General features: G+C 50.0%; 1 protein-coding gene across 1 annotated transcript; it reads left to right on the top strand.

The window, feature by feature from the left end:
* Nucleotides 1-7,747: 7,747 nt before the first annotated feature.
* On the top strand, nt 7,748-17,032 carry AOC1 (amine oxidase copper containing 1). The gene is made up of 6 exons (XM_017874471.1): nt 7,748-7,787; nt 8,067-8,155; nt 12,202-13,787; nt 14,511-14,796; nt 16,249-16,381; nt 16,691-17,032. The coding sequence occupies exons 3-6, from the start codon at nt 12,206-12,208 to the stop codon at nt 16,955-16,957; spliced, it is 2,268 nt and encodes a 755-aa protein (XP_017729960.1). The 5' UTR covers nt 7,748-7,787; nt 8,067-8,155; nt 12,202-12,205; the 3' UTR covers nt 16,958-17,032.
* The last annotated feature ends 8,408 nt before the right edge of the window (nt 17,033-25,440 follow it).

Raw genomic sequence — 25,440 nt, 5'->3', positions numbered from 1 at the left:
TGGTCTCTGTGGTTCTGAATAAATTAAGACAGAATCCCTGACCTCAAGGAAGCAGTATAAGAGACAAGACTTGTGAACAAATAGTTACAAAGCCATATGACATGTGCAATAAGGGAGACAGGCAAGTGCCCTGGAACCAGAGAGGACAAGACAGCTATGTGGAAGATGTAAAGCGGGTTGGGACAGCAGGGGTAGCGGGTAGTTGGTGCTGAGCCTTGAAGCAAGAGCTTGCTCCCAAAATAAGAAAACAGAGAGCCTTGCAAAAAGGGAACAAAGCCGGCAAAGGCCAGGTGGCCCCAGTGAACCTGGCATGATTTGAAATAGTTCAAGCACAGGGTGAGGCAGTGTTAGTGTACCAAGAACAAAAGGAAGACTGGGGCTGGGCTGTAAAAGGTTTTTAATGCCAAATTAAATAGTTTATATTTTATCCAATAGGCAACTAGAACCCACCAGAGGGAGGAAGGGGACATGGTCAGCTCTATCTTCCAGCAAAAGCATGAAGGGCAGATTGGAGGTGCTCAGGAGGAGATTCAGGGCATCTGGAGGCAATTGCAGTTTCCAGGTCAAATCACAAGGGCTTAAATGTAGACCAGAAGTTCTCAGCAGGGCAGCAGTTTTGCCTCCCAGGAAATGACTGGCAATGTCAGAAGACATTTTTGGTTGTCCTGATAGGGCAGTGGCTGCTTTTGGCCTCTAGTGGGTTGAGGCCAGAGTTGCTGCTAGATGTCCTACTGCACACAGGACAGGCCCATAAGCATGATCAGGCTCAAACTATCAATGGTGCCAAGGTTGAAAATCCTTGATGTAGACAATGATAGTAAAGATTGTGAGACTGGAGAGAAATCCAGAGCTATTTAGGAATTAGAACAGGAAGAACTTCAAAGCCAGTTAGATACTGACAAGGAGCCAATTGCTGTATCTTGAAGGAAATTGCAGTCTTTGTTGTCGTTGTTGTTGTTGTTGTTTTGAGACAGGGTCTTGTTCTGTTGTCCAAGTTGGAGTGCAGTGGCTCAATCACAGCTCACTTCGGCTTCGACTTCCCAGGTTCATTATGCTTTTGGATTAATTTCTTCCCAGTGGTATCTCTGACAAATTACAGATTGACAGGGCCACCTCATCAGTAAAGGGGGCTGGAAGGTACCACCTTAGTGAGTGAGCAGGTCCAAGCCCAGGGCTGGCTACAAAGCCAGCTGGTTCTGGAAGTTTTGATTCCTGAGATGGCCAACAACTTACATGCAGAAGGAAAAGAACACTTAGAAAGAAAAATAAGAGTTTTGAAAAGAGAGGGGGGTGAATGAAAAGCCTTTAGGGAAACTGGCTTGTTACTAAGACAGATATGAACTAAACAAGACAGATGTGAACTAAACAAGACAGATGTGAACTAAACAAGACAGATGTGAACTAAACCAACTCTCTGATCTTATGGAGCAACGGAAGGAGAAAAGTCAAGGGGCCCTCACACACACTCACTACATCTCAGGGTCCATGGAGTCCTCTGCATTACCCACATTCATACCTCCCCAACTGTATCCATCATTATCATCGTAGCTAACCTTTACTGAGTGATTTCCATGTGTCAAAAACATTAGTTAGGTGCTTCACATACCTTTTACCTCATCTGATGCCAATAATTTTGTCACACCTTCATATCTGTTATTGTGCCCATTTCACAAATGAGAAAACTGAGGTTTAAAAAAATTAACTTCTTTACCCTAGGGGCAGGGCAAGATGGCAGAATAAAGGACTCCACTAAATATCTCTACCTCTACTCAAGAATACCAAGTCTGACAGCTATCTGCTCAAAAGGAGCACTTTCATAGGAACCAAAAATCAGGTGAGCAATCACAGTGCCTGGTTTTCACTTCATATTGCTGAAAGAGGCACTGAAGAGGGTGAGAAGGACAGTCTTGAGTTGCTGATGCCACCCTTTCCCCATCCCCTGGCAGTGGCTATGTAGCACAGAGAATCTGTATGTATACTTGAGAGAGGGAGAATGCCATGACTGTGAGGTTTTGCATTGAACTCAGTGCTGCTATGTCACAACAGAAAGCAAAACTGAGCTGTACTCAGCTGACACCCACCCATGGAGAGAACATTTGAACCAGCCCTGCCCAGAGGGTACTCACCCAGTCCAGCGGTCAGAGCATGAGTTCCAGCAAGCCTCGCCCCCACTGGCTGGAGTGCTTTGGGACCGTGAGTGAACTTGAGGAGCAGTCTGTGTGACAAGGACTGCAATTCCTAGGCAAGACCTAGTGCTGAGCTGGGCTTGGAGTTAGTGAACTGGTGGGGCACATGAGACACCAGCTGTGGTATCTAAGAAAGTGCTTGTGCCACTCCTTCCCCAACCCCAGGCAGCACAGCACACAGCTCCTAAAGAGACCCCTTCCTTCTGCTTGAGGAGAAGAGATGGAAGAGTAAAGAGGACTTTGTCTTGCATTTTGGATACCAGCTCAGCCACAGTATGCTAGGGCACTGATAAAGGCTGTGAGGCCCCCATTCCGGGCCCTAGTTCCCAGACATTTCTGTATACTCCATGAGCCAAGGGAGCCCACTATCTTGAAGGATGAGTTCCTATGCCTGGCAACATTCACCACAAGCTGACTGAAGCTCCTTTGGTCCTTAACTGAGCATCAGTGGTAGTCTGGCAGTACTCCCCATGGGCCTGGTAAGGCTCCTCTGCCTGTGGAAACGGGATGTAAGAATGAGAAGGACTGCATCTTGTGGTTTGAAGTCCAGCTCAACTGCAGTAGAATAGAACAACAGGTAGATTCTAAGGTTTTAGACTCCCATCCATGGCTCCAGATGGCATCTCTGGGCCCACTCAGGACCTAGGGGAACTCACCAGCCTGAAAGGAAGGATATAAGCCTGGCTGGCATCACCACCTGCTGATTGTAGAGCCCTAGGGCCTTGAGCAAATAGGCAGTAGCCAGGTAGTGGTTACAGCAGGGCTTGGGCAAGACCCAGGGTTGTGCTGATACTCCATATCTGACCCAGTGCAGTCCCAATGGTGGTGGTCATAGGGGTGTTTGTGTTACTCTACCCCTGGCTCCAGACAGCTCAACACAGAGAGAGAGACTCCATTTGCTTGGGAGAAGGTAAGGGAAGAAAAAGGAGTCTCTGCTTGGTAATCCAGAGAATTCGTTTGGACCTTATCAAAGACCACCAACGTGGAACCTCTGCAGGTGTGCAAGAACCACAGTGTTACTGGGCTAGGGATGCCCACTAAAGCAGATACAGCTTAGATCATAGCACCCAAGTCCTTTTGAATACTTGGAAAGTGTTTCCAAGGAGGACAGGCACAAACAAACACAGACTGCAAACACTACAATAAATACCTAACTTTTTAATGCTCGAACACTGACTAACATCCACCAGCATCAAAACCATCCAGGAAAACAAGACCTCACCAAATGAACTAAATAAGGCACCAAGCTGGAGAAACAGAGATATGTGACCTTTCAGACAGAGAATTCAAAATAGCTGTTTTGAAGATACTCAAAGAAATTCAAGATAACACCGAGAAGGAATTCAGAATCCTGTCATATAAATTTAGCACAGATTGAAATAATTTAAAAGAATCAAACAGAAATTCTGGAGTTGAAAATTTCAACTGACATACTGAAGAATGCATCAGAGTCTCTTAATAGCAGAACTGCTCAAGCAGAAAAAAGAATTAGTGAGAAAAGACAGGCTATTTGAAATTATATCGCCAGAAGAGACAAAAACATTTTTTAAATGACGCACACCTACAGGATCTAGAAAATAGCCCCAAAAGGGCAGATCTAAGAGTTATTGACCTTAAAGAGGAGGTTGAAAAAGAGATGGGGTAGACAGTTTATTTAAAGGGGTAGTAACAGAGAACTTCCCAAAACTAGAGAAAAATATCAAGATCTGAGTACAAGAAGGTTATAGAACACCAAGCAGATTGAATCCAAAGACGACTGCCTCAGGGCATTTAATAATCACACTCCCAAAGGTCAAGGATTTAAAAAAAAAAAAAAAGCAGCAAGAGAAAAAAAGAAAAACAAGTAACATACAATGGAGCGCCAATACATTTGGCAGCAGACTTTTTAGTGGAAATCTTACAGGCCAGGAGATAGTGGCATGACACATTTAAGGTGCTGAAGGAAAAACTTTTACTCTAGAATCCTATATCTGGTGAAAAGATCCTTCAAACATGAAGGAGAAATACTTTCCCAGACAAACAAAAGCCGAGGAATTTCATCAACACCAGACCTGCCCTACAAAAAAAATGCTAAAGGGAGTACTTCAATCAGAAAGAAAAGGATGTTAATGAGCAATAAGAAATTATCTAAAGATACAAAACTCACTGGTATTAGTAAGTACACAGAAAAACACAGAATATACACTGTAACTGTGGTGTGTAAACTACTCTTAGATAGAAAGACCAAAAGATGAACCAGTCAAAAATAACAACTTTTCAAAACATAGACAGTACAATAAGATATAAATGGAAACATCAAGAGTTAAAAAGTGGGGGAAGGCCTCACATGGTGGCTCATGCTTGTAATCCCAGAGGGCACCCCTGTAATCCAAGCACTTTGGGAGGCCAGAGGTGGGCAGATTGCTTGAGCTCAGGAATTCAAGACCAGCCTGGACGACATGGCGAAACCCCATCTCTACAAAATATACAATTAGCTGGCATGGTGACACACACCTGTGGTCCCAGCTACTTTGGGGGCTGAAGTGGGACAATTGCTTGAGCCCCCAAGGCAGAGGTGGCAGTGAGCCGAGATCACGCCATGCACCTCACTTCAGCCTGGATACAGAGTGAGATGCTGTCTCAAAAAAAAAAAAAAAGTAGGGGAACAAAGATAAAGAGTAAGTCTTTATTAGTTTTCTTTTGCTTTTTAGTTTGTTTGTTTATGCAAGTAGTGTTAAGTTGTTATCAACTCAAAATAATAGATAAAAGAGTATTTGCAAGCCCTGTGGTAATCTCAAATCAAAAAACATACAACAGATACACAAAAATTAAAAAGCAAGAAATCAAATCATAACACCAGAGAAAATCACCTTCTCTAAAAGGAAAAGTTCACTGCTTTTCCCACATAACATCCAACTAAAAGAAGTAGAACCTGGATTCAAACCCAGGTCTTCTGGCTCCGTATCCCATGCCATGAGCATGCTGCTGTATTTCCTTCCAAAATTGTGCTCAGCAAAGGGCTGCACAGAGGCTATGACTGTTCTGGGGACTTCTGAAATCCTATGTGCTACGTCCAGTATGCACCTGGAATGTCATAGTCACCAAAATGGTTTAACACAAACACATCCCTGCACCACACAAGGTCACATGTCTACCAACACAAATTCTTTATTTCAAAGATCAGCAACAGATTTTAACTTCTGCTTCCTGATTTTCTGGCCTCTTGATTATTTTCTTCTTTAAGAACGTGAGGTAGCTACTAAAGAGAGCCATGGGGAAGGAAGAATTCTGCTGTGTCTACTGCCCCACTCCAGCTGCCAGACACAGCTGCAGGGAGGGAGTAATGTAGGATTTGACGGGGAAGCTGTCAGCTGGCCAGCACTGCCAGGCGTGGTCAGCGAAAACACAAAGAGCGCCTGGAAGACCCAGCCCTGGTCTCTGACTCCTCAGAAAGGTCTCCTTGGGGCTGCCTCCACCCTTGCCCCTCATGTGCCTTGGGATCCAGCATCAAAGTCCAGAATTGGGCTCAGCCAGCAGCCGGCCATGCTCACACACTGAAGCATCCTGACTCAGCTCCTGTCTGCCCCAGCAGAGCAGAACCTCTGCCCGAACTTGGGGACACCTGACTTCTCTCCCTCGAGTCTCATGTCCCAGCCCTCAGCAAATCCCCGCCCAGCTTCCCTTCCAGCTATATCCAGAATCTGGCCACTTCTCATCACTTCCACCCCTGCAACCCTGACCCGGCAACCAGCCTCGCCCACCAAGACTGTTGTAACCACCTCCTGGCCTGCTCCCTGCTCCTGCCATCATTGCAGCCTTCACTCTTGCATTCTGTCTCCCCCAGCACCTCCAGATGGCACCTGCTAGAGGCAGGTCAGTTCTGGCCTCTGCACAAACCTGACAGAGGCTTCCCAAGTGGCTCAGAGTAAAATCCCAGTGACAGCCTCGGAGGCCCAGGTTGTTTGGTCACTCTCTGACCCCATCTCCCATCACTTGCCCCTGGCAACAGCAGTCCCCTCCCTCTGCATCAGGGACTTTGCACTCCTTGCTCCTTCAGCCTGAAATGCAACCCCCCAGGCATCCTTGTGGCTCACTCCTTCACCACACTGAGGAGGAGAGGAGTCCCCTTTCTGAAAGGTTAGGCCCTGCACCGCCCCCGGCCGCCCCGCCACATGTCTAACCCCGCCCCCGCTCTGTTTTCCCCTGAGCATGTGCCCCTCTGGAACACACTGTGTCACCACTTGCTGCCAACACCTGCAGGACACCTCTGTGAACACCCATGACGCCTCATGGCACCTCTGCTGTCAGAGCTTCACTAGGAGTCACCAGACTAAGCAGACAGTTATACCCACAGCCAAGACACAGCAAGGACACAGCAGGGTCTGGAGGGGTCGGGGCACAGACTCGCTGAGCTCTCCCTCCCATGAAGGCTGCACGGAGCATACTCTGCACCCTGCATCTCCCCAGGGAAGTAGAAGCTCAGAACTGGGGCAGAGGTTGGGGCTGGTCACGTAGGCACACCCTCTGCCTACCACAACTAACAAGATTCCAGACTCCCAATAGAAAAGCAGGTGTTCACAAATCACATTGTCTGTAAAAACAGTCAGCAGGCCGGCACAGCAGGGCAGGATCCCAAAAGTTAAGTTCTGAGATGCCAACCCAGGGCCAGCCCCTGTCATCGGCTGTCCCAGTGAGGAGGTCTGCTATGGCGGCTTACAAGCATCACTGTTGGATACCCTCCTCACCGAAATGTGAGTTCCACAGAGGGTTTGGTTTTGTTTGTTCATTGCTGTGTCTCCCTGGTGCAGAATGGTTGCTCCATAAACATTTGTTGAATGAATTAATGACTGTCAAGTATAAGACCACCAGCCAGTGGCAGAAGCAGGGCCAGCACTTGGAGATGAACGTTCTCCCCTATCTGGTTGGGGTTGCCCAAGCCATCAGGACCTCACCAGGGCCCCTTATGACCAATGGCCCTCTCTTGGAAAATGGTAGAATTTTCTTTTTTTCAAACCCACCTTCCCTAATCAGGGACAAAAGCTATGATGTTGGCTTCATTCACATGAAAATCTAATCGAATGAGCTTCCCTGGCACACCCCCAGCAGGTCCTGGTGCAGGCGCGGGTGGCTCTGTTTCTTCTCTGTGGTTTCATGGAAACAATCCCACTCTCTAGATCCTCTCAAATTAGCTTTGACGGGTTGTGACTTTCTGAAAGCAAAATATCAAGATTTAGCCACAGGACATCTGGGAGCTGTGACCTCTGGCCTCCTAGCTCCAACTTTGTGTATAGCGCTGCCCCTCTTCAGGTCTGGACCTCCTTAAGAAAGGCAAGCAGCCAACAACTGACAGGATACGGTCTTTGCCCGAGTGCTATCCCTAACTGTCAGCAATCATTAACCCCTGGCCAGCTTTCTCCCAGCCAAGTCCTTTCTCCTTTCCAAATCTGGTCAGGGTCCCAACGATGGTTAAAAAGCCACCAAGGTTTGCAACTGGTCTTGAGTGGCTGCTCCTCCCAAACGGTTCTGCCTCTGGTGTCTTGTTCTAGGTGTGATTGAATTCTCTGTTTTGCTGTAGGTGCCAGCCTCTATCAGCCCCTGCCCTGGTCCATCTGTCAGCTTCAGGTAAGACTAGCAGCTAGGAAATATCCCCTTGTCCTTATCTTTGCCTCTAAAACATGCCACCTAAATCAACAGATTGTGGCATTGCATGGCTCGTCACAGAGAAGCCAAAGCAAATTATTGCGGAAGGCGGCACTTGTCCAGAAACGGACTCAGGACATGTGTGCCGCACAGTCAGCTTCCTCACACCCCCTCACGCCACTGTAGCTGCCCACAGAGGCACCTCCCAAGCCATAGGCCCCTCCTAGGCCAGCCCAGGCCTCACCTTGTCCCTCCCTGCAGGGCGGGGTCTGATGGATTTCAAGAAGGAGTCAGAGATCAGCTTAAGGGCAAAGGCTGGAAGCAGAGCGAACTGGGAGCAGAACACACAGGTGCGTTCTGATGGGTATTCGGGAGCGTCAAGAAGGGGCTGACCTGGTGGGAAGAAAAGCAGTGGAAGGAGGGCACGGAGTGAGGGGCAGAAGAATGGGACACAGAGGGAGGAGGGCCAGGAAGTGAGGGCAGGAGCCCAGCACATCACAGAAGGTGCCCGGGTGCTTGGTGGCAGGCAAGAGCTGGCCAGGGTGGAGCAAGGAAAGCTCAGAGAGGAGGGTAAGCGGGGAGAGGGCTTGCTTCCTGTTCTTGCCTGGAGGTCTCACCAGCCACCACCCCCACTGCCACCGCCAGCCACCACCCCCACTGCCACCGCCAGCAACCACCCCCACTGCCATGGCACATGGGGACAGAGGTTTGTCCTGGGGAAAGCAAAGGTCTCTTCTACATCTTTCTCCTTCCTGGAAAAGCAAAAAGAAACATGGGGATAAGAGGTTGTAAAAAAGGAGACCCAGGCCGGGCGCGGTGGCTCACGCCTGTAATCCCAGCACTTTGGGAGGCCGAGGCGGGCGGATCACAAGGTCAGGAGATCGAGACCATGGTGAAACCCTGTCTCTACTAAAATACAAAAAACTAGCCAGGCGAGGTGGCGGGCGCCTGTAGTCCCAGCTACTCAGGAGGCTGAGGCAGGAGAATGGCGTGAACCTGGGAGGCGGAGCTTGCAGTGAGCCGAGATCGCGCCACTGCACTCCAGCCTGGGCGACAGAGCGAGACTCCGTCTCAAAAAAAAAAAAAGGAGACCCAGCCATGAAAGGACATGGAGGTACCCTAAATGCATACTGCTAAGCAAAAGAAGTCAACTTGAAAAGGCTGCAGACTGTAAGATTCCAAATACAGGACGTTCTGGAAAAGGCAAAACTATGGAGACAATACATAGAGCAGTGAATGCCAGGGTTCAGGAGAAAGAGGTGGAGCACAGAGGAGGTGGAACTACTCTGTGTGCTACTCTAATGCTGGATCCATGTCATTGTCCATTTGTCCAGCCCACGGAATACGCAGCAGCAGGAGTGAGCCCTGATGTCAAGTGTGGGCTCCAGGTGAGAGTGATGTGCAGGTCCCTCAGCTGTAATAAATGCACGGCTCTGGTGTGGATATTGACAGTGGGGAGGCTGAGTGTATAGGGGCTGTGAGTATACAGAAACTCAGTACCTTTCACTCAGTTTTGCCATGAACCTAAAACTCCTGTTTAAAAAGTCTATTAAAAGACTTTACTAGACTTTATAAAATTTGTTAAAAGACTTTTAATAGACTTTTTAAAGACTTTTAACAGACTTTATAAAGTCTATTAAGAAATCTATTAAAGTCTATTTTTAAAAGTCTATTAAAAAAAAAAAGTCTACTGTAATCCTAGCACTTTGGGAGGCCAAGGTGGGAGGATCGCTTGAGCCCAGGAGTTCGAGACCAGCCTGACCAACATGGTGAAACCCCATCTCTACTAAAAACAAAAAATTAGCCAGGCATGGTGGTGCACACCTATAATCCCAACTACTCAGGAGGCTGAGGCAGGAGAATTGCTTGAACCCGGGAGGCAGAGGTTGCAGTGTGCCAAGATCACATCACTGCACTCCAGCCTGGGCTACAGAGCAAGACTCTGTCTCAGGGAAAAAAAAAAAAATAGTCTATTGAAAGAAAAAAAAAGAGGCCTGGCCAATATTTAATAGGAGAACACAAGAACTCACCTCATATCCTTCCTGCTGGCTCTGAGTTCCACCTGCAGCCCCTGCCTCACCTGCTCCATCCAGGTGAGCAGGGCCTCTGAGAGCCCAAGATCATGTGGGTTCCAGGGTCTTCTGCCAGCACCAGAGGGCAAGACAAGGCAACCAGAGGGACGTCCCCATGAGAGGCCATGAACATGGAGCAAAACGAGGGCAAGTTGCGAGCCCTTGGGGGGGGGCATGGGAAAGGGGAAGAAGGACATCTCAGATCACCCTTGACCGTGGCCTCCAGGGCTAGAGAGCCATCGGGTGATAAAACAGGCCCAGCCAACACCTTTCATTTATCTATGAATCAAGAACTGCCCATCATGTACAAATTAAATACAAAGTGCTAAGGGGACTAGTGGAGAAATGAGTATGTTAGTTGGGGCCAAAGCTCCTCAGCAATGCAGGGTTTCAGCTGACCTCAAAAGGTGGCGACGGATGTGACACTGGCCCAGAGTCGGGTGGGGAGGGACGATGTGCAGCTGAGCTTCTCTGGAGGAAAAAACCCACGAGGAAAACAGGGCATCTAGTTAACACATGGGTTGTGTTCCCAACATTTGTGCTTCGGAAATGTGATGTGTAAACGCATTTTCCAAAAACAAAAGCAAGAAATGAAAAGCGCTCATGATGGTCAGGTTTCCTCAGTGGGACACTCCACGATACCCCCAAAGTGGAGCTGCTGCACCTGTTCCACCTCATACCCTGTGCCGCCGACTTTCCAGGTGAAATCCTCGGGGCCTGCCTTGCAGATAGCCTGGACCCCCTGGGAGGAGGCTGGGCCAGGCAGAGGTCTGAGCCAGGAGTGGATTAACACTCCCTGCTACCTGTCTGTCTGCACAGGAGAACGCGTTTTCTCCAGGTTTATCCCCAGGGCTTCTGATTTAGGGAGCAAAAGGCCACTACCTGTGAAAACAAGGATCTCTCAGAGCCCAACCCACTCGTGCATCCACCTTGTAAGTCAAGTGCCTGTGCCTCGGGCACTGCTTGCAGGAAGTGAAAAGCACAGCTGAGACAGGGAGGAATCCCGAAGTGGGGCTCCCAGGTCAACCCAGAGCCTAGAGGAAGGGGGTGCAAGGCCGCGAGGGCAGTGCTTCTGTAGGGAAATTTCACGGTGATGGCAGCCTTCCAGGAAGAGCCCACAGTACCCAGGAGGACAAGTTAGGGTCTGGAGAAACTGAGACTGGGAGCTAGTTCCAGCCAGCCTCTGCGGCAGCAGCGCAACAGGTGAGAGCTACGGTCTCCCAGAGACTTCGCACACAGCACACGGGAAGACAGAGTTGTGGCCACCATGTCTCCCAGCCCTGCAGGAGGCTCGCAGCTACAAGCCCAGGATTTCACAGCTGCTTAGGGAATGGGGTTATGAGGTGAAGACCCTGACTCACCCTCCCTGAGAAAGGAAAAGGCATCTCCCTAAGATGAACCCCTCCCTGAGGTCCCCTCCTAGTAGCCTTGGGTGAACAAGAGAGCTGAATGGGGCACAAAGAAGGCCGGGCAGGACTGGGTACCTCTACCTCACCCCCAAAGCCATCAGTCTGCAGCCTAGTCACACCTGAATCACTCTACATTGCATAAAACTTTAAATGTGCTGGTGTCAATAACCTGTCTTTCGTTTAACAAGAAGAACAGCTAACATTTCTCATGCGTTTCCTATATGGCAGACATTGTTGCAAACACTTTATATATACTGTTTAATTGATTTATCTCCACAACCCTAGGAGCTAAGCACTGTTGTTGTTATTTTCATTTTGTAACTAAGAACATGAAGGCCCAGAGAGTTTAAGCAGCATGCCCAAGGCCACACAGCAAGTCCTAGTGGCATGGGTTACTGGGACTTGACTCAGGCAGCCTGACTCCAGAGCCTACCTTTGAATTTCTACACTAAATTTCAAAATCTATCTACCTAAAAGGAATTTGTTGTGTCAGAAATGTAGTTCTGCTGTTAATACAGGCATCTGCTTCTCCAGGACACAAGAAGCACCTGGGGGCATGGCAGGGGCCCAGCCTGCCCTCTGTGACTCACGGCGCCCCTGGCTGAGATAATGCACAAAAACAAGAGCATTCCCCTGAGTAAGGAAGGCCGCAGGACTGGAGGACGTTTACAGAGGAGTGAGGAGAGGGTAGAAATAAAATGGATGAGTGCAGACAGATGCCCGACAGCACTGGGGACTCTGCATGGGACCCCAGCTGCCCCAGGACAGCCTCCAGCTTGGGGCAGGACAGCCTCCAGCTTGGGGCAGGGCAAGGGGAGGAAGCTCAGTCCATAGGAAAATTCCATGGCCCTAACCTGAGGGAAGCCCATTTCTGCCCATAAGACAACTAAGTTCATCTCCTCTACTGCATTCCAGAGCGATGGAGCGAGAGATCCCCGCCCTGGGCTGGGCCGTGGCTGCCATCCTGATGCTGCAGATGGCCATGGCGGAGCCCTCCCTGGGAACTCTGCACAGGAACGCAGGGGTGTTTTCAGACCTAAGCAACCAAGAGCTGAAAGCAGTGCACAGCTTCCTCTGGTCCAAGAAGGAGCTGAGGCTGCAGCCCTCTAGGGCCCCCACCGTGACCAAAAACACTGTGTTCCTCATTGAGATGCTGCTGCCCAAGAAGCACCATGTGGTGAGGTTTCTGGATAAAGGCGAAAGGCATCCTGTGCGGGAAGCCCGTGCTGTCATCTTCTTTGGTGACCAGGAGCACCCGAATATCACTGAGTTTGCTGTGGGACCCCTGCCAGGGCCCCGCTACATGCGAGCACTGTCCCCCAGGCCTGGGCACCAGTCCTCCTGGGCATCGAGGCCCGTGTCCACAGCAGAGTATGCCCTCCTCTACCACACCGTGCAGGAAGCCACCAAGCCCCTGCATCAGTTCTTCCTCAATACCACAGGCTTCTCATTCCAAGATTGCCATGACAGATGCCTGGCCTTCACCGACGTGGGCCCCCGGGGCTTGGCTTCTGGCCAGCGCCGCAGTTGGCTTCTCATACAGCGCTACGTAGAAGGCTACTTTCTGCACCCCACTGGGCTGGAGCTCCTCGTGGATCACGGGAGCACAGATGCCCGGCACTGGGCCGTGGAGCAGGTGTGGTACAACGGGAAGTTCTATGGGAGCCCAGAGGAACTGGCTCGGAAGTATGCAGATGGAGAGGTGGACGTGGTGGTCCTGGAGGACCCACTGCCTGGGGGCAAGGGGCATGAGAGCACAGAGGAGCCGCCCCTCTTCTCCTCCTACAAGCCCCGCGGGGACTTCCCCAGCCCCATCCATGTGAGCGGCCCCCGCTTTGTCCAACCCCACGGCCCTCGCTTCAGGCTGGAGGGCAATGCTGTGCTCTATGGGGGTTGGAGCTTTGCCTTCCGGCTGCGCTCCTCCTCCGGGCTGCAGGTCCTGAACGTGCAGTTTGGTGGAGAGCGCATTGCCTATGAGGTCAGCGTGCAAGAGGCAGTGGCCCTGTATGGAGGACACACACCTGTAGGCATGCAGACCAAGTACCTCGATGTGAGCTGGGGCCTGGGCAGCGTCACTCATGAGTTAGCCCCCGGCATCGACTGCCCGGAGACCGCCACCTACCTGGACACCTTCCACTACTATGACACCGATGACCCGGTCCATTATCCCCGAGCCCTCTGCCTCTTTGAAATGCCCACAGGGGTGCCCCTTCGGCGGCACTTTAATTCCAACTTTAAAGGTGGCTTCAACTTCTATGCAGGGCTGAAGGGCCAGGTGCTGGTGCTGCGGACAACTTCCACTGTCTACAATTATGATTACATTTGGGACTTCATCTTCTACCCCAACGGGGTGATGGAGGCCAAGATGCATGCCACTGGCTTCGTCTTCGCCACCTTCTACACTCCTGAGGGGCTGCGCCACGGCACTCGCCTGCACACCCACCTGATTGGAAACGTACACACTCACTTGGTGCACTACCGTGTCGACCTGGATGTAGCAGGTAGGACTCAAAGCAAGACTCTCCCGGTCAAGCGTCTGCATCCAACCAACAACTTAAACTCCCAGGAGACGACACCATAACTCCCTGGTGGTGGAAAGTTAGGAGCATTTGCCAAGCCTGCTTCTGTAAAACCTAAAGCTAGAAATTTGTGTGTCCCTGAAAAATGGTGAAAGCAAACACTGCCGAGGGTTGCCCTGGATGCAACAGTGTGGACCCTGTTCTGACCCTGGGGACTGTGAGTGGGGCAAGGGAGGGGACAGTGCCTAGGAGGGTAAGAAATGTCACTGTCTAGTGCTCTGAGATGGAACGTAGTGTCGTCTGGGAATACTCAGGGTGTCTCCCAGATGATGTCACCATAAAAGAATGGCATGGATAGAATGACTGATGCCACCAGACCCAACAAGGCCACCAGGACCAGACAGGCGGCTCCTACCCCTCAGCCCCAGCCACCTCTCTGGACAGAGCCTCACATGCCTGGAGAAAAATGGGTGCCCCTTCTCTGGGATTGCAGCCACAGCAGATGGGCATGAGCACAGCTCTTGAGAGGAACTTCCCAGAGTGGTAATGGAATCACCACAGCTGCCCAGGGCATCCCCCAACATCCGGGTTATTCTAGACATTTGGCTGTTGGATGTGGTGAAGGATGGAGATCCTGGGGCAGAATGAGGAGGTTTCAGTTCTGGCAGCTTGATTCTCATTCTCCTTCTCCCTGCATACCTCCAGGCACCAAGAACAGCTTCCAGACACTGCAGATGAAGCTAGAAAATATCACCAACCCCTGGAGCCCGAGACACCGCATCGTCCAGCCGACCGTGGAGCAGACACGGTACTCCCGGGAGCGCCAGGCAGCCTTCCGCTTCAAAAGGAAGCTGCCCAGGTACCTGCTCTTTACCAGCCCCCAGGAGAACCCCTGGGGCCACAAGCGCAGCTACCGCCTGCAGATCCACTCCATGGCTGACCAGGTGCTGCCCCCAGGCTGGCAGGAGGAACAGGCCATCACCTGGGCAAGGTGAGGAAGACCCAGGGAGCCTGGGGGAGGGTCAGAGGCTCCCCTCAGTGTGTGTGTCTGTGTTTGTCTGTGTTTGTGTCTATGGGGTCTGAGTCTAATGGTGGTTTTGTATCTGGGCCACACACCATGTGTTGTGTATGTATGATGTATGTTGTAATATCTGTGTGTACAACTGACCCTGAACAAGTGTGGGGGTTAGGGGTGCAACCCCCCGAATGCAGTAAAAAAGCCAAGCATAATTATGACTTCACCACAACATAACCACGAATAGCCTACTGTTGACCAGAAGCCTTACCACTAACATAAACATTCCGTGAACACATATTTTATATGTTCTATGTGTTAGATACTGCATTCTTACAATAAAGTAAGCTAGAGAAAAGAAAATGTTATTAATAAAATCCTGGCCAGGCATAGTGGCTCACGCCTGTAATCCCAGCACTTTGGGGGGCCAAGGCAGGCAGATCACAAGGTCAGGAGATCAAGACCATCCTGGCTAACACGGTGAATCCTCGTCTCTACTAAAAATACAAAAAATTAGCTGGGCATGGTGGCGGGTGCCTGTGGTCCCAGCTACTCGGGAGGCTGAGGCAGGAGAATGGCGGGAACCCAGGAGGCAGAGCTTGCAGTAAGCCGAGATCGCACCACTGCACTCCAGCCTGGGTGACAAAGCGAGACTCCGTCTCAAAAAAAAAAAAATCCTAAGGAAAGGAAAATATATCTACGATCCATTAAGTGGGAGTGGCTCATCCTGAAGGTCTTTATCCTCGTCGCCTTCACTTGAGTGGGCTGAGGAGGAAGAGGGGCTGGATTTGCTGTCTTACGGTGGCAGAGGTGGAAGAAACTCCAAGTGAAAGTGGACCTGTGGCTGGGTGTGGTGGCTCACGCCTGTAAGCCCGGCACTTTGGGAGGCGGAGGCGGGCATATCACCTGAAGTCAGGAGTTCCAGACCAGCCTGGCCAACACGGCGAAACACTGTCTCTACTAAAGATACAAAAATTAGCTGGATGTGGTGGTGGACACCTGTATTCTCAGCTAGTCAGGAGGCTGAGGCAGGAGATCACTTGAACCCGGGAGGTGGAGTGAGCCAAGATCCCGTTACTGCACTCCAGCCTGGGCGACAGAGCAAAACTCCATCTCAAAAAAATAAAAAAAAAAGGAAGAAAGAAAGAAAGTGGACCCGTGCAGCTCACACCTGTGTTGTGCAAGGGTTGCCTGCTCTTCTGGGCCTGTGTCTGTGTATTTGGGGAGGAGGGCAGGGAGAACTCCTGACAATCACCTGAACCTTGGTTTAACAGCAGCCCATCCTGCCGACTCCCAGGAGAGATGATCTCTCATCTTGGGGAAGGCAATCATCTTCCTCTATTTTGACCCTGAAGCTGTTCCTTGGGTGGGGCTAAGGGGGGGCCAGCCCAGGCCCCTGAGCCAAGCTGCTTCGCCTCTGCCTGGCAGGTACCCCCTGGCAGTGACCAAGTACCGGGAGTCCGAGCTGCGCAGCAGCAGCATCTACCACCAGAACGACCCCTGGGACCCGCCCGTGGTCTTTGAGAAATTTCTTCACAACAATGAGAACATTGAAAATGAGGTACTGCCCTGTCCCCAGCCCTGCCCAGTGCTGGCCGTGCCTCCTTCCAGCTCATCCCAAGACCATCTTCATCACCATCAGGGAGTCCCAACCACCCTCTGCCCAGATTTGTCCCCAGTTGCAGGAGCTGTGCCTTGCTGTGTGGACGGCAAGTTCAGAGGTCACAACCAAGCTGTCCATCTCTTTAAAAAGGGGCTGGAGAGGAATTCAGCAAGTTTGCAGGCAGAACTGCAAATGATCAAAGGCTAGAGTGGCCTCCAGTGGTCAGTACTCAGCCCTGCCCACTGAAGCCCACCCTGTCTTCTGCAGGACCTGGTGGCCTGGGTGACGGTGGGCTTCCTGCACATCCCCCACTCGGAGGACATTCCCAACACAGCCACACCTGGGAACTCCGTGGGCTTCCTGCTCCGGCCATTCAACTTCTTCCCAGAGGACCCCTCGCTGGCATCCAGAGACACTGTGATCGTGTGGCCTCGGGACAACGGCCCCAACTACGTCCAGCGCTGGATCCCTGAGGACAGGGACTGCTTGATGCCTCCCCCTTTTAGCTACAATGGGACCTACAGACCCATGTGACCAGCCCCTGCCCCCAGTTCCTCCCAAGAAGCCCAGGAGCCTGGCTGGGGGAGACAATAAACCTTCAGAGCTTCACTCTGTGTGCTGCTTCTTGCGGGGAGGCACAGGGCCATGTGTGTAGGACACACACGCATAGACGTGCACACACTCACACAGACGTGCACACACAAAGAGTGCACACTTCGCCACAGACGACGGTGCACACACTGCAACACAGACGTGCACACTCGCACAGACGTGGTACACACTCGCACAGACGTGCACAACATGGCATGCACTTTATTCACACTGGTCTACTGCAGCCCAGAAAAGCCAGCGTTACTAATAAAAAGGAAGCTCGCTGAAATCCTGTACCTGTCAGTTTGGTTTTTCTAAAATCTGAGACTGGCCAGGTATGGTGGCTCACGCTTATAATCCTAGCACTTTGGGAGCCTGAGGCGGAAGGACGGGAGGATCACTTGAGCCCAGGAGTTCAAGACCAGTCTGAGCAATGTGGCTAAACCCCATCTCTCCTAAAAAATACAAAAAATTAGCCAGGTAGGGCCGGGCGCAGTGGCTCAAGCCTGTAATCCCAGCACTTTGGGAGGCCGAGACGGGCGGATCACGAGGTCTGGAGATCTAGACCATCCTGGCTAACATGGTGAAACCCCATCTCTTAAAAAATACAAAAAACTAGCCAGGCGAGGTGGCGGGCGCCTGTAGTCCCAGCTACTCGGGAGGCTGAGGCAGGAGAATGGCGTGAACCCGGGAGGCGGAGCTTGCAGTGAGCTGAGATCTGGCCACTGCACTCCAGCCTGGGCGACAGAGCGAGACTCCGTCTCAAAAAAAAAAAAAAAAAATTAGCCAGGCAAGGCGGCATACGCCTGTAGTCCCAGGACAGAGGGGGTTGGGTGGGAAGATCTCTTGAGCCGAGGAGCCGAGATCACACCACTGCACTCCAGCCTGGGCAATACAGACACAGTGAGACCCTGTCTCAAAAAAAAAATAAAATCTGAGACTGACAACTTTCTCTTGGGGAGGCTGCAAGGGAATTTCCCAGTGTCAGTGACAGGCTTGCAAAATGGCACAACCATAGAGAAGATGCTACAGGGAGATCTAGCAAGATCACCATGCCTTTATCCATTGGCACACTGGCCCAACTTCAGGGGGTTTATCCCCAAGATCCATCTATAAATACAGGAAAGACATATGTACAAAGTGATTCATTGCAGCATTGTTTGTAACAGCAAAAGTCTGGAAACAACCAACTGCTCATCTGTAGAAAACCCCAGTTGAATAAACTGTGGCACAACCACACAGTGCAATTCTAGGTGATTATAAAAGAAACACACGAATGAGAATACTCTGTGTGCTGATGGAGCAAAACTTCAGGCCATAGCAAAAGAGAAGAGGCATAGAATAATACAGACAGCATGCTAACTTTGTGTGAGAAAGTACAGGAGTTTCCCTAGACTGGTCTCCGTGTAGACTACAGGGAAGCGTGGTAGATGAGAACAGGGATGGGGCAGGCTTTCTCCATGGAAACCTTTCTATTGAGTTGTTAGGGGTTTTGTTGTTGTTTTGTTTGCTTGCTTTTGGGGACAGAAGGGGAATGATGGAGAGCGCCGGGCCACGGGCTGGCCAGGTAGGGAGATAGAGCCTGGGGAGAAAGCAGAGTGGCCTGGCCAGATTCTATGGGGATGAGGCAAGGAGGGTCTCCTCTCTCCCTGTGGAGCTGAGGGAGCCCCAAGTGTCCTGGCCACAGCACATGGCCCAGGAAAGCACTGACTGCAGAAACCCGGGTGCCACAGCCTCTTGCCCCAGTGCTATGTTATTTTTATTTTTGAATCGTGAGAATGTATTACCTACTCAAAAAACTGAAATCTAAATTTTCCAAGAGGGAGGAAGGGAGGAAAGGACGGAGGGAAGGAAAGAAAGAAAAATGAAACTCTAACTGCTGATGTGTGGTAGTATAGTAGCTGGCCAGGATGGATGGGGTAGCTAGAATAATGCCCTCCACCCCCCACCAATGATGTCCACATCATGATCCCTGGGACCTGTGGATCTGTTACCTTACATGCTCAAGGAAGGAATTCTGTGGGCATGATGAAGGTAAGGATCTTGAGATGGGAAATTATCCTGGATCATCCAGGTGGGCTTGAGTAATCACAAGGCCCTTGTGAGAGGGAGACAGGAGAGAAGAGCAGAGAGAAGATGCCACACTGCCGGCTCTGAAGATGACAGAAGGGGCCACAAACCAAGGAATGTAAGCAACCTCTAGAAACTGGAAAAGACAAGGAAACAGATTTCCCCCCAGAGCCTCCATTAGGAACAAGGCCCTGAAGACCTCAGATGGTAAAAGAATACATTGGTGTTGTTTGAGGCCAGTAAGTTTGTGGTACGGTGTTTATAGCAGCCATAGGAGCTAATACAATGGATGTGGAGTTTTCTATCATGGGTGACCATTGACAGAGGAAAGCAGACAAGCAAACAGATGGGGGATCTGACACTGTCCCTCCCAGCCCTGCTCAGAGCTCAGTCACCCACGGCCAGACGCAGAACCAGGACCCAGTGACGAGGAGGCAGGAGCAGGTGAGTCAGGTCATGTGGGTCAGGGTCCTGGATCTTTTCAAACCGGACAATTCAACAGAACTGATTCCAGCCTTTCTCTTCCTCCAAGAAGACAGAAAGGAAGAGTGTGTGTGGTTTTGATAAACATTTCAAGGGGGTGGAGGACACCAGAGGCTCAGGGGCTCCTTTACACACTGAGTTGTGGGTGTGTGACTGTCATCACCCACCATACCGAGGAAAGCTGGAAGACCAAAGACATTGCTTACTTTACCTGGGTGACTTTTCACAGTTGTTTGTCGGTGTTGTGCATTCAGCGGGCACTCGGCAGTCCTTGTTGAGTGACTAGCAGCTGAGAGCCTCAGAAATACAAGCCTCAAATCACATTCTCACTTCCCTGCCCTGTTGAGTCTTTGCATTTCGCCCCAAATAATTATTTTGGCCATTCCTGTGGCCACCACAGCACCATCTCCCAACACCATCCACCCCTAACAAGATGGCAGAAGGACCTGACCTCACCCCTGAGAAAGCAGCCCCAAGAATCCTAGGGCCCCTTCGCTTCCTCCCAGGCCCCATCCCGAGTGGTCCTCACAGGTACTACTTTCCCCCTCCCTCCCTGAGACCCCAGCTTCTACTTTTCAGCATTTCTCACTGTTCCTCCTTCCCTTAAGCAGAATGTAATTGGCCTGGGACACAAAGACGAGGAAGACGACGTCCCTGACCTCAAGATGTCCACAGTCACAGGGGTGACAGCCCAGAGGGACAGACAGGGAGGCCTGAGGGCTCCTGTGCCAAGGCTAGGATATCCTCAGATGTTCATCCTCTGTTTCTTAATAAAAACTGGAAGTATTCAGCGGGCTGAAGCAGGAGGGTTTCTTGAGCCTAGGAGTTCAAACCCACAGCCTGGGCAACATAGCAAGATGCCACCTCTTAACCAAAAAACTAGAAGCCTGGTCTAACATTCGAGTAGGCAGAGCTTGGCCTCTGTGGACTCACTCAGTGATTGTCCATGTGCGACTCTGCCATTCCCAAGCACACAGCCTCCCCAGGCCTGGAAGGTCAGCTCTGCCTGGGCAGTGAATTCTCCCTGAGCACCACGTACACTCAGGTCCCTGTTGTCGGACCCTCCTCAGCAGGGAGAACTGCTGTGCCTCTCCCAGTTAGGGGAGACATTCATAATTTTGGTCATACATTTGGTAATTGACCTGCTACTTTGAACTGCATGGATTCCCTGTCCTGGGGCCACTTCAAGGTGGTTACATCCCATAACCTGGAATTTCTAATGGCTGAGGCCAGGACGAATCTGATATCTCATGAAAACATATCAGGTGTATAAAGACAAAATACCATTTGACCCAGCAATCTCATTACTGGGTGTATACCCAAAGGAATATAAATCATTCTATTATAAAGACACCTGCACACATATGTTCACTGCAGCACTATTCACAATAGAAAAGACAGGGAATCGGCCAGGTGCAGTGGCTTACACCTATAATCCCAGCACTTTGGGAAGCCAAGACGAGCAGATCACAAGGTCAGGAATTCGAGACCAGCCTGGCCAATATGGTAAAACCCCATCTCTACCAAAACTATAAAAATTATCCAGGCGTGGTGGTGGGTGCCTGTAGTCNAGCCTCCCCAGGCCTGGAAGGTCAGCTCTGCCTGGGCAGTGAATTCTCCCTGAGCACCACGTACACTCAGGTCCCTGTTGTCGGACCCTCCTCAGCAGGGAGAACTGCTGTGCCTCTCCCAGTTAGGGGGAGACATTCATAATTTTTGGTCATACATTTGGTAATTGACCTGCTACTTTGAACTGCATGGATTCCCTGTCCTGGGGCCACTTCAAGGTGGTTACATCCCATAACCTGGAATTTCTAATGGCTGAGGCCAGGACGAATCTGATATCTCATGAAAACATATCAGGTGTATAAAGACAAAATACCATTTGACCCAGCAATCTCATTACTGGGTGTATACCCAAAGGAATATAAATCATTCTATTATAAAGACACCTGCACACATATGTTCACTGCAGCACTATTCACAATAGAAAAGACAGGGAATCGGCCAGGTGCAGTGGCTTACACCTATAATCCCAGCACTTTGGGAAGCCAAGACGAGCAGATCACAAGGTCAGGAATTCGAGACCAGCCTGGCCAATATGGTAAAACCCCATCTCTACCAAAACTATAAAAATTATCCAGTCGTGGTGGTGGGTGCCTGTAGTCCCAGCTACTTGGGAGGCTGAGGCAGGAGAATCGCTTGAACCCGGGAGGCGGAGGTTGCAGTGAGCCGAGATTGTGCTACTGCACTCGAGCCTGGGCGACAGACATAGAATCAACCTAAATGCCCATCAATCATAGACTGGATAAAGAAAATGTGATGTATATACACCATGGAATACTATTCTGCCATAAAAAAGAAAGAGATCTTGTCCTTTGCAGGGATATGGATGGAGTTGGAGGCCATTATCCTCAGCAAACTAACACAGGAAACCAAAATACCTTATGTTCTCACTTATAAGTGGGAGCTAAATGATGAGAACACATACAGGAGAACAACACACACTGGGGCCTGTTAGAGAGTGGAGGGTGGGAGGAGGGAAAGGACAGTGAAAAATAACTAATGGGTACTAAGCTTAATACCTGGGTGATGAAATAATCTGTGTAACAAACCCTATGACACAATTTACTTATGTAACAAACCTGCACATACACTGTGAACTTAAAAGTTAAAAAATAAAAAACATATTAGGTTCAGCTGTCTGATCCAAGAACTTAGCCAGGATGTTAAAAGGTTGCCTACTAAACCCTCATGCTTATTTACTAGGGCATCCAAGCATTGGTTTGCAAAACTCACAAGATCCCCCGTCACTGCCTGAGAGCTGATTCCATGTTATAGTTATCCATTGCTACATAACAAACCACCTCAACTTAGTAGCATAAAATAACAACTATTTTATTATGCTCGTGAACTCAATGGGACAAGGATTCAGACAGGACACCCTGGAGATGGCTTCTCTCTGATCCATGATGTCTGGGGCTTCAGCTGGGAGGACTCGGAAGCTGATAGTATCTTGGATACTAATACTGGAGGCAGCAATTGTCTGGCAGCTTTTTCCCTTACATGTCTGGCATCTGGACTGGTCTGTACTCAACTAGAACTATAGACCGAGCACCTATGTGTGGCCTCCCCACGGGGCTGGGGCTTCCTCACAGTATAGCGGTCTCAAGTAATCAAACTTTTGCATGGAGGCTCAGGGCTTCAAGATGGGTGTTCTCACGTACAAGAAGGAAGCAGCACACCTTTTATGACCTAACTTCAGAAATCCCATGTCTACTTCTGCCATACTCTATTGGTCAGTGGTCATCATTGCACTTAAATGGAAAGGAAGAAGACATAGACCCCACATCTCAATGGAAGGACCAGCAAAAGAGTGAGAGGGGCCATGGTTCAGAACTGCCACTCCATGACTCATTTCCTTTATAGTAAAGGCAGCTCTACCTCTGCTGAAGCTGCAATCATGTTTGAAAAGTTATCTTTGGTTCCAGCCTCCTAAATTTTCTACACCTTGGAGCAGTGTCTCCAGTTTACCTGCCACTTTAGAAACTCCTTATATTCTGCTCTCAAGGTAAAAATGTTCTCCTTTCACCACAACATCCATACTTGCCAGCAAAAGAGAACATGCTCTTGATGGAAAACAGCTTTCCTCTCTCATCCTAGTTTTCATCATTAAGCTGCCTGCAGTGACTGTGTCACAAAAGATTCCGAATTCACAACAAGGCTCAGTAAATAACAATACAGTGAGTTTGAAAACTCTGCTGTGGGTGTGGGAGGACAGAGTGGCATATGTATGTCCTGTTCTTGTCATTTCTGAAAGGCACCAGCCTTATTATCAAATACGACCTCCAGCGATGCATCAGGACTACTCGGCCCCGCAGCACAGTCTTCTTTCTTTCACAGTGTCACAGCCTCACTCATTAGAACATGTGAACACACATTCACAACTTACATGTCAGTGATGACTCGGCTCTTTCATTCATTCAACAAACACTAAATGGCTATGGATTAGAGCCTGCTCTAGGTTTTGGGGATGTGAAGATGAAAGAAATAGTCTCTGGTTTCTAGAAGCTTGTTTTCTGTAAGAAAAGTCATGTAAAGAATAACTCAAGAATAGTGAAGAAAGTCCCTCCTAATTCATTCAAGGAAAGTCACAGAAAACTTTAAAAAGGAGGTAGAGTTTGAGCTTTAACATCAACTGAAGGGAGAAGGACATTCTGGACAATGATCTGCACAGAGGCACCAAGCTATCCCAGGGACATCAAGTGCCCCACATTCTGTGGTTCCTGAAGTGTCTGCTGTCCTAGAAGAACTGCATGCACTGTGGTCCAGCTGGATAAGGCCACTTGCAGGTGACAATCCAAGAAACAGGACTCCAAAAAAGAGACTGGAAGTTACCCTAAATCCAATGTCTTGCTCTGCACACTCCTCCAAAACCTCAGGGGATTATCTAATCTACCTCCTTTCCAGTCACCAAAACCTCAGGGGATTATCTAATCTACCTCCTTTCCAGTCACCAAAACCTCAGGGGATTATCTAATCTACCTCCTTTCCAGTCACCCTGGTCATCGACCTTGTGGCTTTCTAGTGACAGTGACCATGCACAACGAAGATTTGCTCAGCCACTCAGTGGCCCCTCAGCTCCCATCCACAAATCAGAGGTTGAAATTCACCCATGGCCGCCTTACTTATTCCCAGTTCTGATGAAAGAGGAGTTTCTGGGTATTACCAGACGATGCTTCCACCACAATGGGATTTAATAATCAAGAACTGGCAGCAGTGCACATCCAAAGGCTGAGCCTCGAAGCAGATCTGTGACACCAAGGTCTCGTTCCTCTCCCTGTGGCCTACCCCGTTGGGAAGGGGGAAATTGTCAAAACCCACACAACCTTCCAGCCACACTGCAACAGGGCCCCTTCACAACTAGGAGGAAAAATCCCAGGCCACAACGCTCAAAAGCCCCTGTGCTTCCGACCAGCTTCTGGTGGAACGAGCCTTCCCCGTCCATCCCCAAGACCACTTGTCCACTCTGGTTCCTATGTTCCTACTGCCCCTAGTTCTCACCCCGTTGCCCTCTGTTGATTTGTGATGCTTATTCTTGAGTATCCATTTCTATGTTGCCTTTGCTGCCCTTCTCTATCCCAGCAGTGTCACCCCTGGCTGTGCACCAGAGTCACCTAGACAGCCTTCTTAAGGATCCCAGTGTTGTGCTGCTTCATGCCACACCAATGCCACACCAGTCATATCAGAATATCCAAGGGTGGTCCTGAATACTGTGTTTTCGGGAAGCTCTGCAGATCATTCTGAGAGAGAAGCCAGGTTTGAAAACAGTAGTCCTTTTTTTTTTTTTTGAGATGGAGTCTCACTCTTGTTGTCCAGGCTGGAGTGCAATGATGCGATCTTGGCTCACTGCAACCTCCGCCTGCCGGGCTCAAGCGATTCTCCTGCCTCAGCCTCCCGAATAGCTGGGATTACAGGTGCTTGCTATCATGCCCAGCTATACTCTTAACATGTTCAAAAAAAATTTGCTTCTTGTCCCTTCTCTGAACCCAGAGCAATAGTTTAGGATGTCAATAACTGAGTTTGATGGTGACATTTAACAGTTGCATTGTAACAGGTATTTAAGCTCTAAGACCAATCAGAGCTTGTGCACTTGAGCCCAGAAAAGTTACAGAGAGTGAGGGACATCTTGAAGATCCAGAAAAGTCTGGAATTTGTCCCCTCTCTCTATGTCACTATGAACGACCTGTGTTCTATTGACTTGCTGCTGCCCACGCAGGATCTGGGCTAGGTTTTCTGGATGGGTTTCACAGTATTTGCCCCAAGGCCAGGTGCAGTGGCTCATGCCTGTAATCCCAGAATTTCAGGAGGCT

The sequence above is a fragment of the Rhinopithecus bieti genome, unplaced genomic scaffold (genome assembly GCF_001698545.2).
Source record: "Rhinopithecus bieti isolate Rb0 unplaced genomic scaffold, ASM169854v2 scaffold_8350, whole genome shotgun sequence".
In the NCBI taxonomy this organism is placed as follows: domain Eukaryota; kingdom Metazoa; phylum Chordata; class Mammalia; order Primates; family Cercopithecidae; genus Rhinopithecus; species Rhinopithecus bieti.
Note: the sequence above shows the minus strand (reverse complement) of the source record. Positions and strands in the feature narration are given on the sequence as shown.

Coding starts and splice junctions, on each gene's coding strand:
- AOC1 (XM_017874471.1), top strand. CDS start 12,206: ATGGAGCGAGAGATCCCCGCCCTGGGCTGGGCCGTGGCTGCCATCCTG. Junction 13,788..14,510: donor TGTCGACCTGGATGTAGCAG/GTAGGACTCAAA, acceptor GCATACCTCCAG/GCACCAAGAACAGCTTCCAG. Junction 16,382..16,690: donor ATGAGAACATTGAAAATGAG/GTACTGCCCTGT, acceptor TGTCTTCTGCAG/GACCTGGTGGCCTGGGTGAC.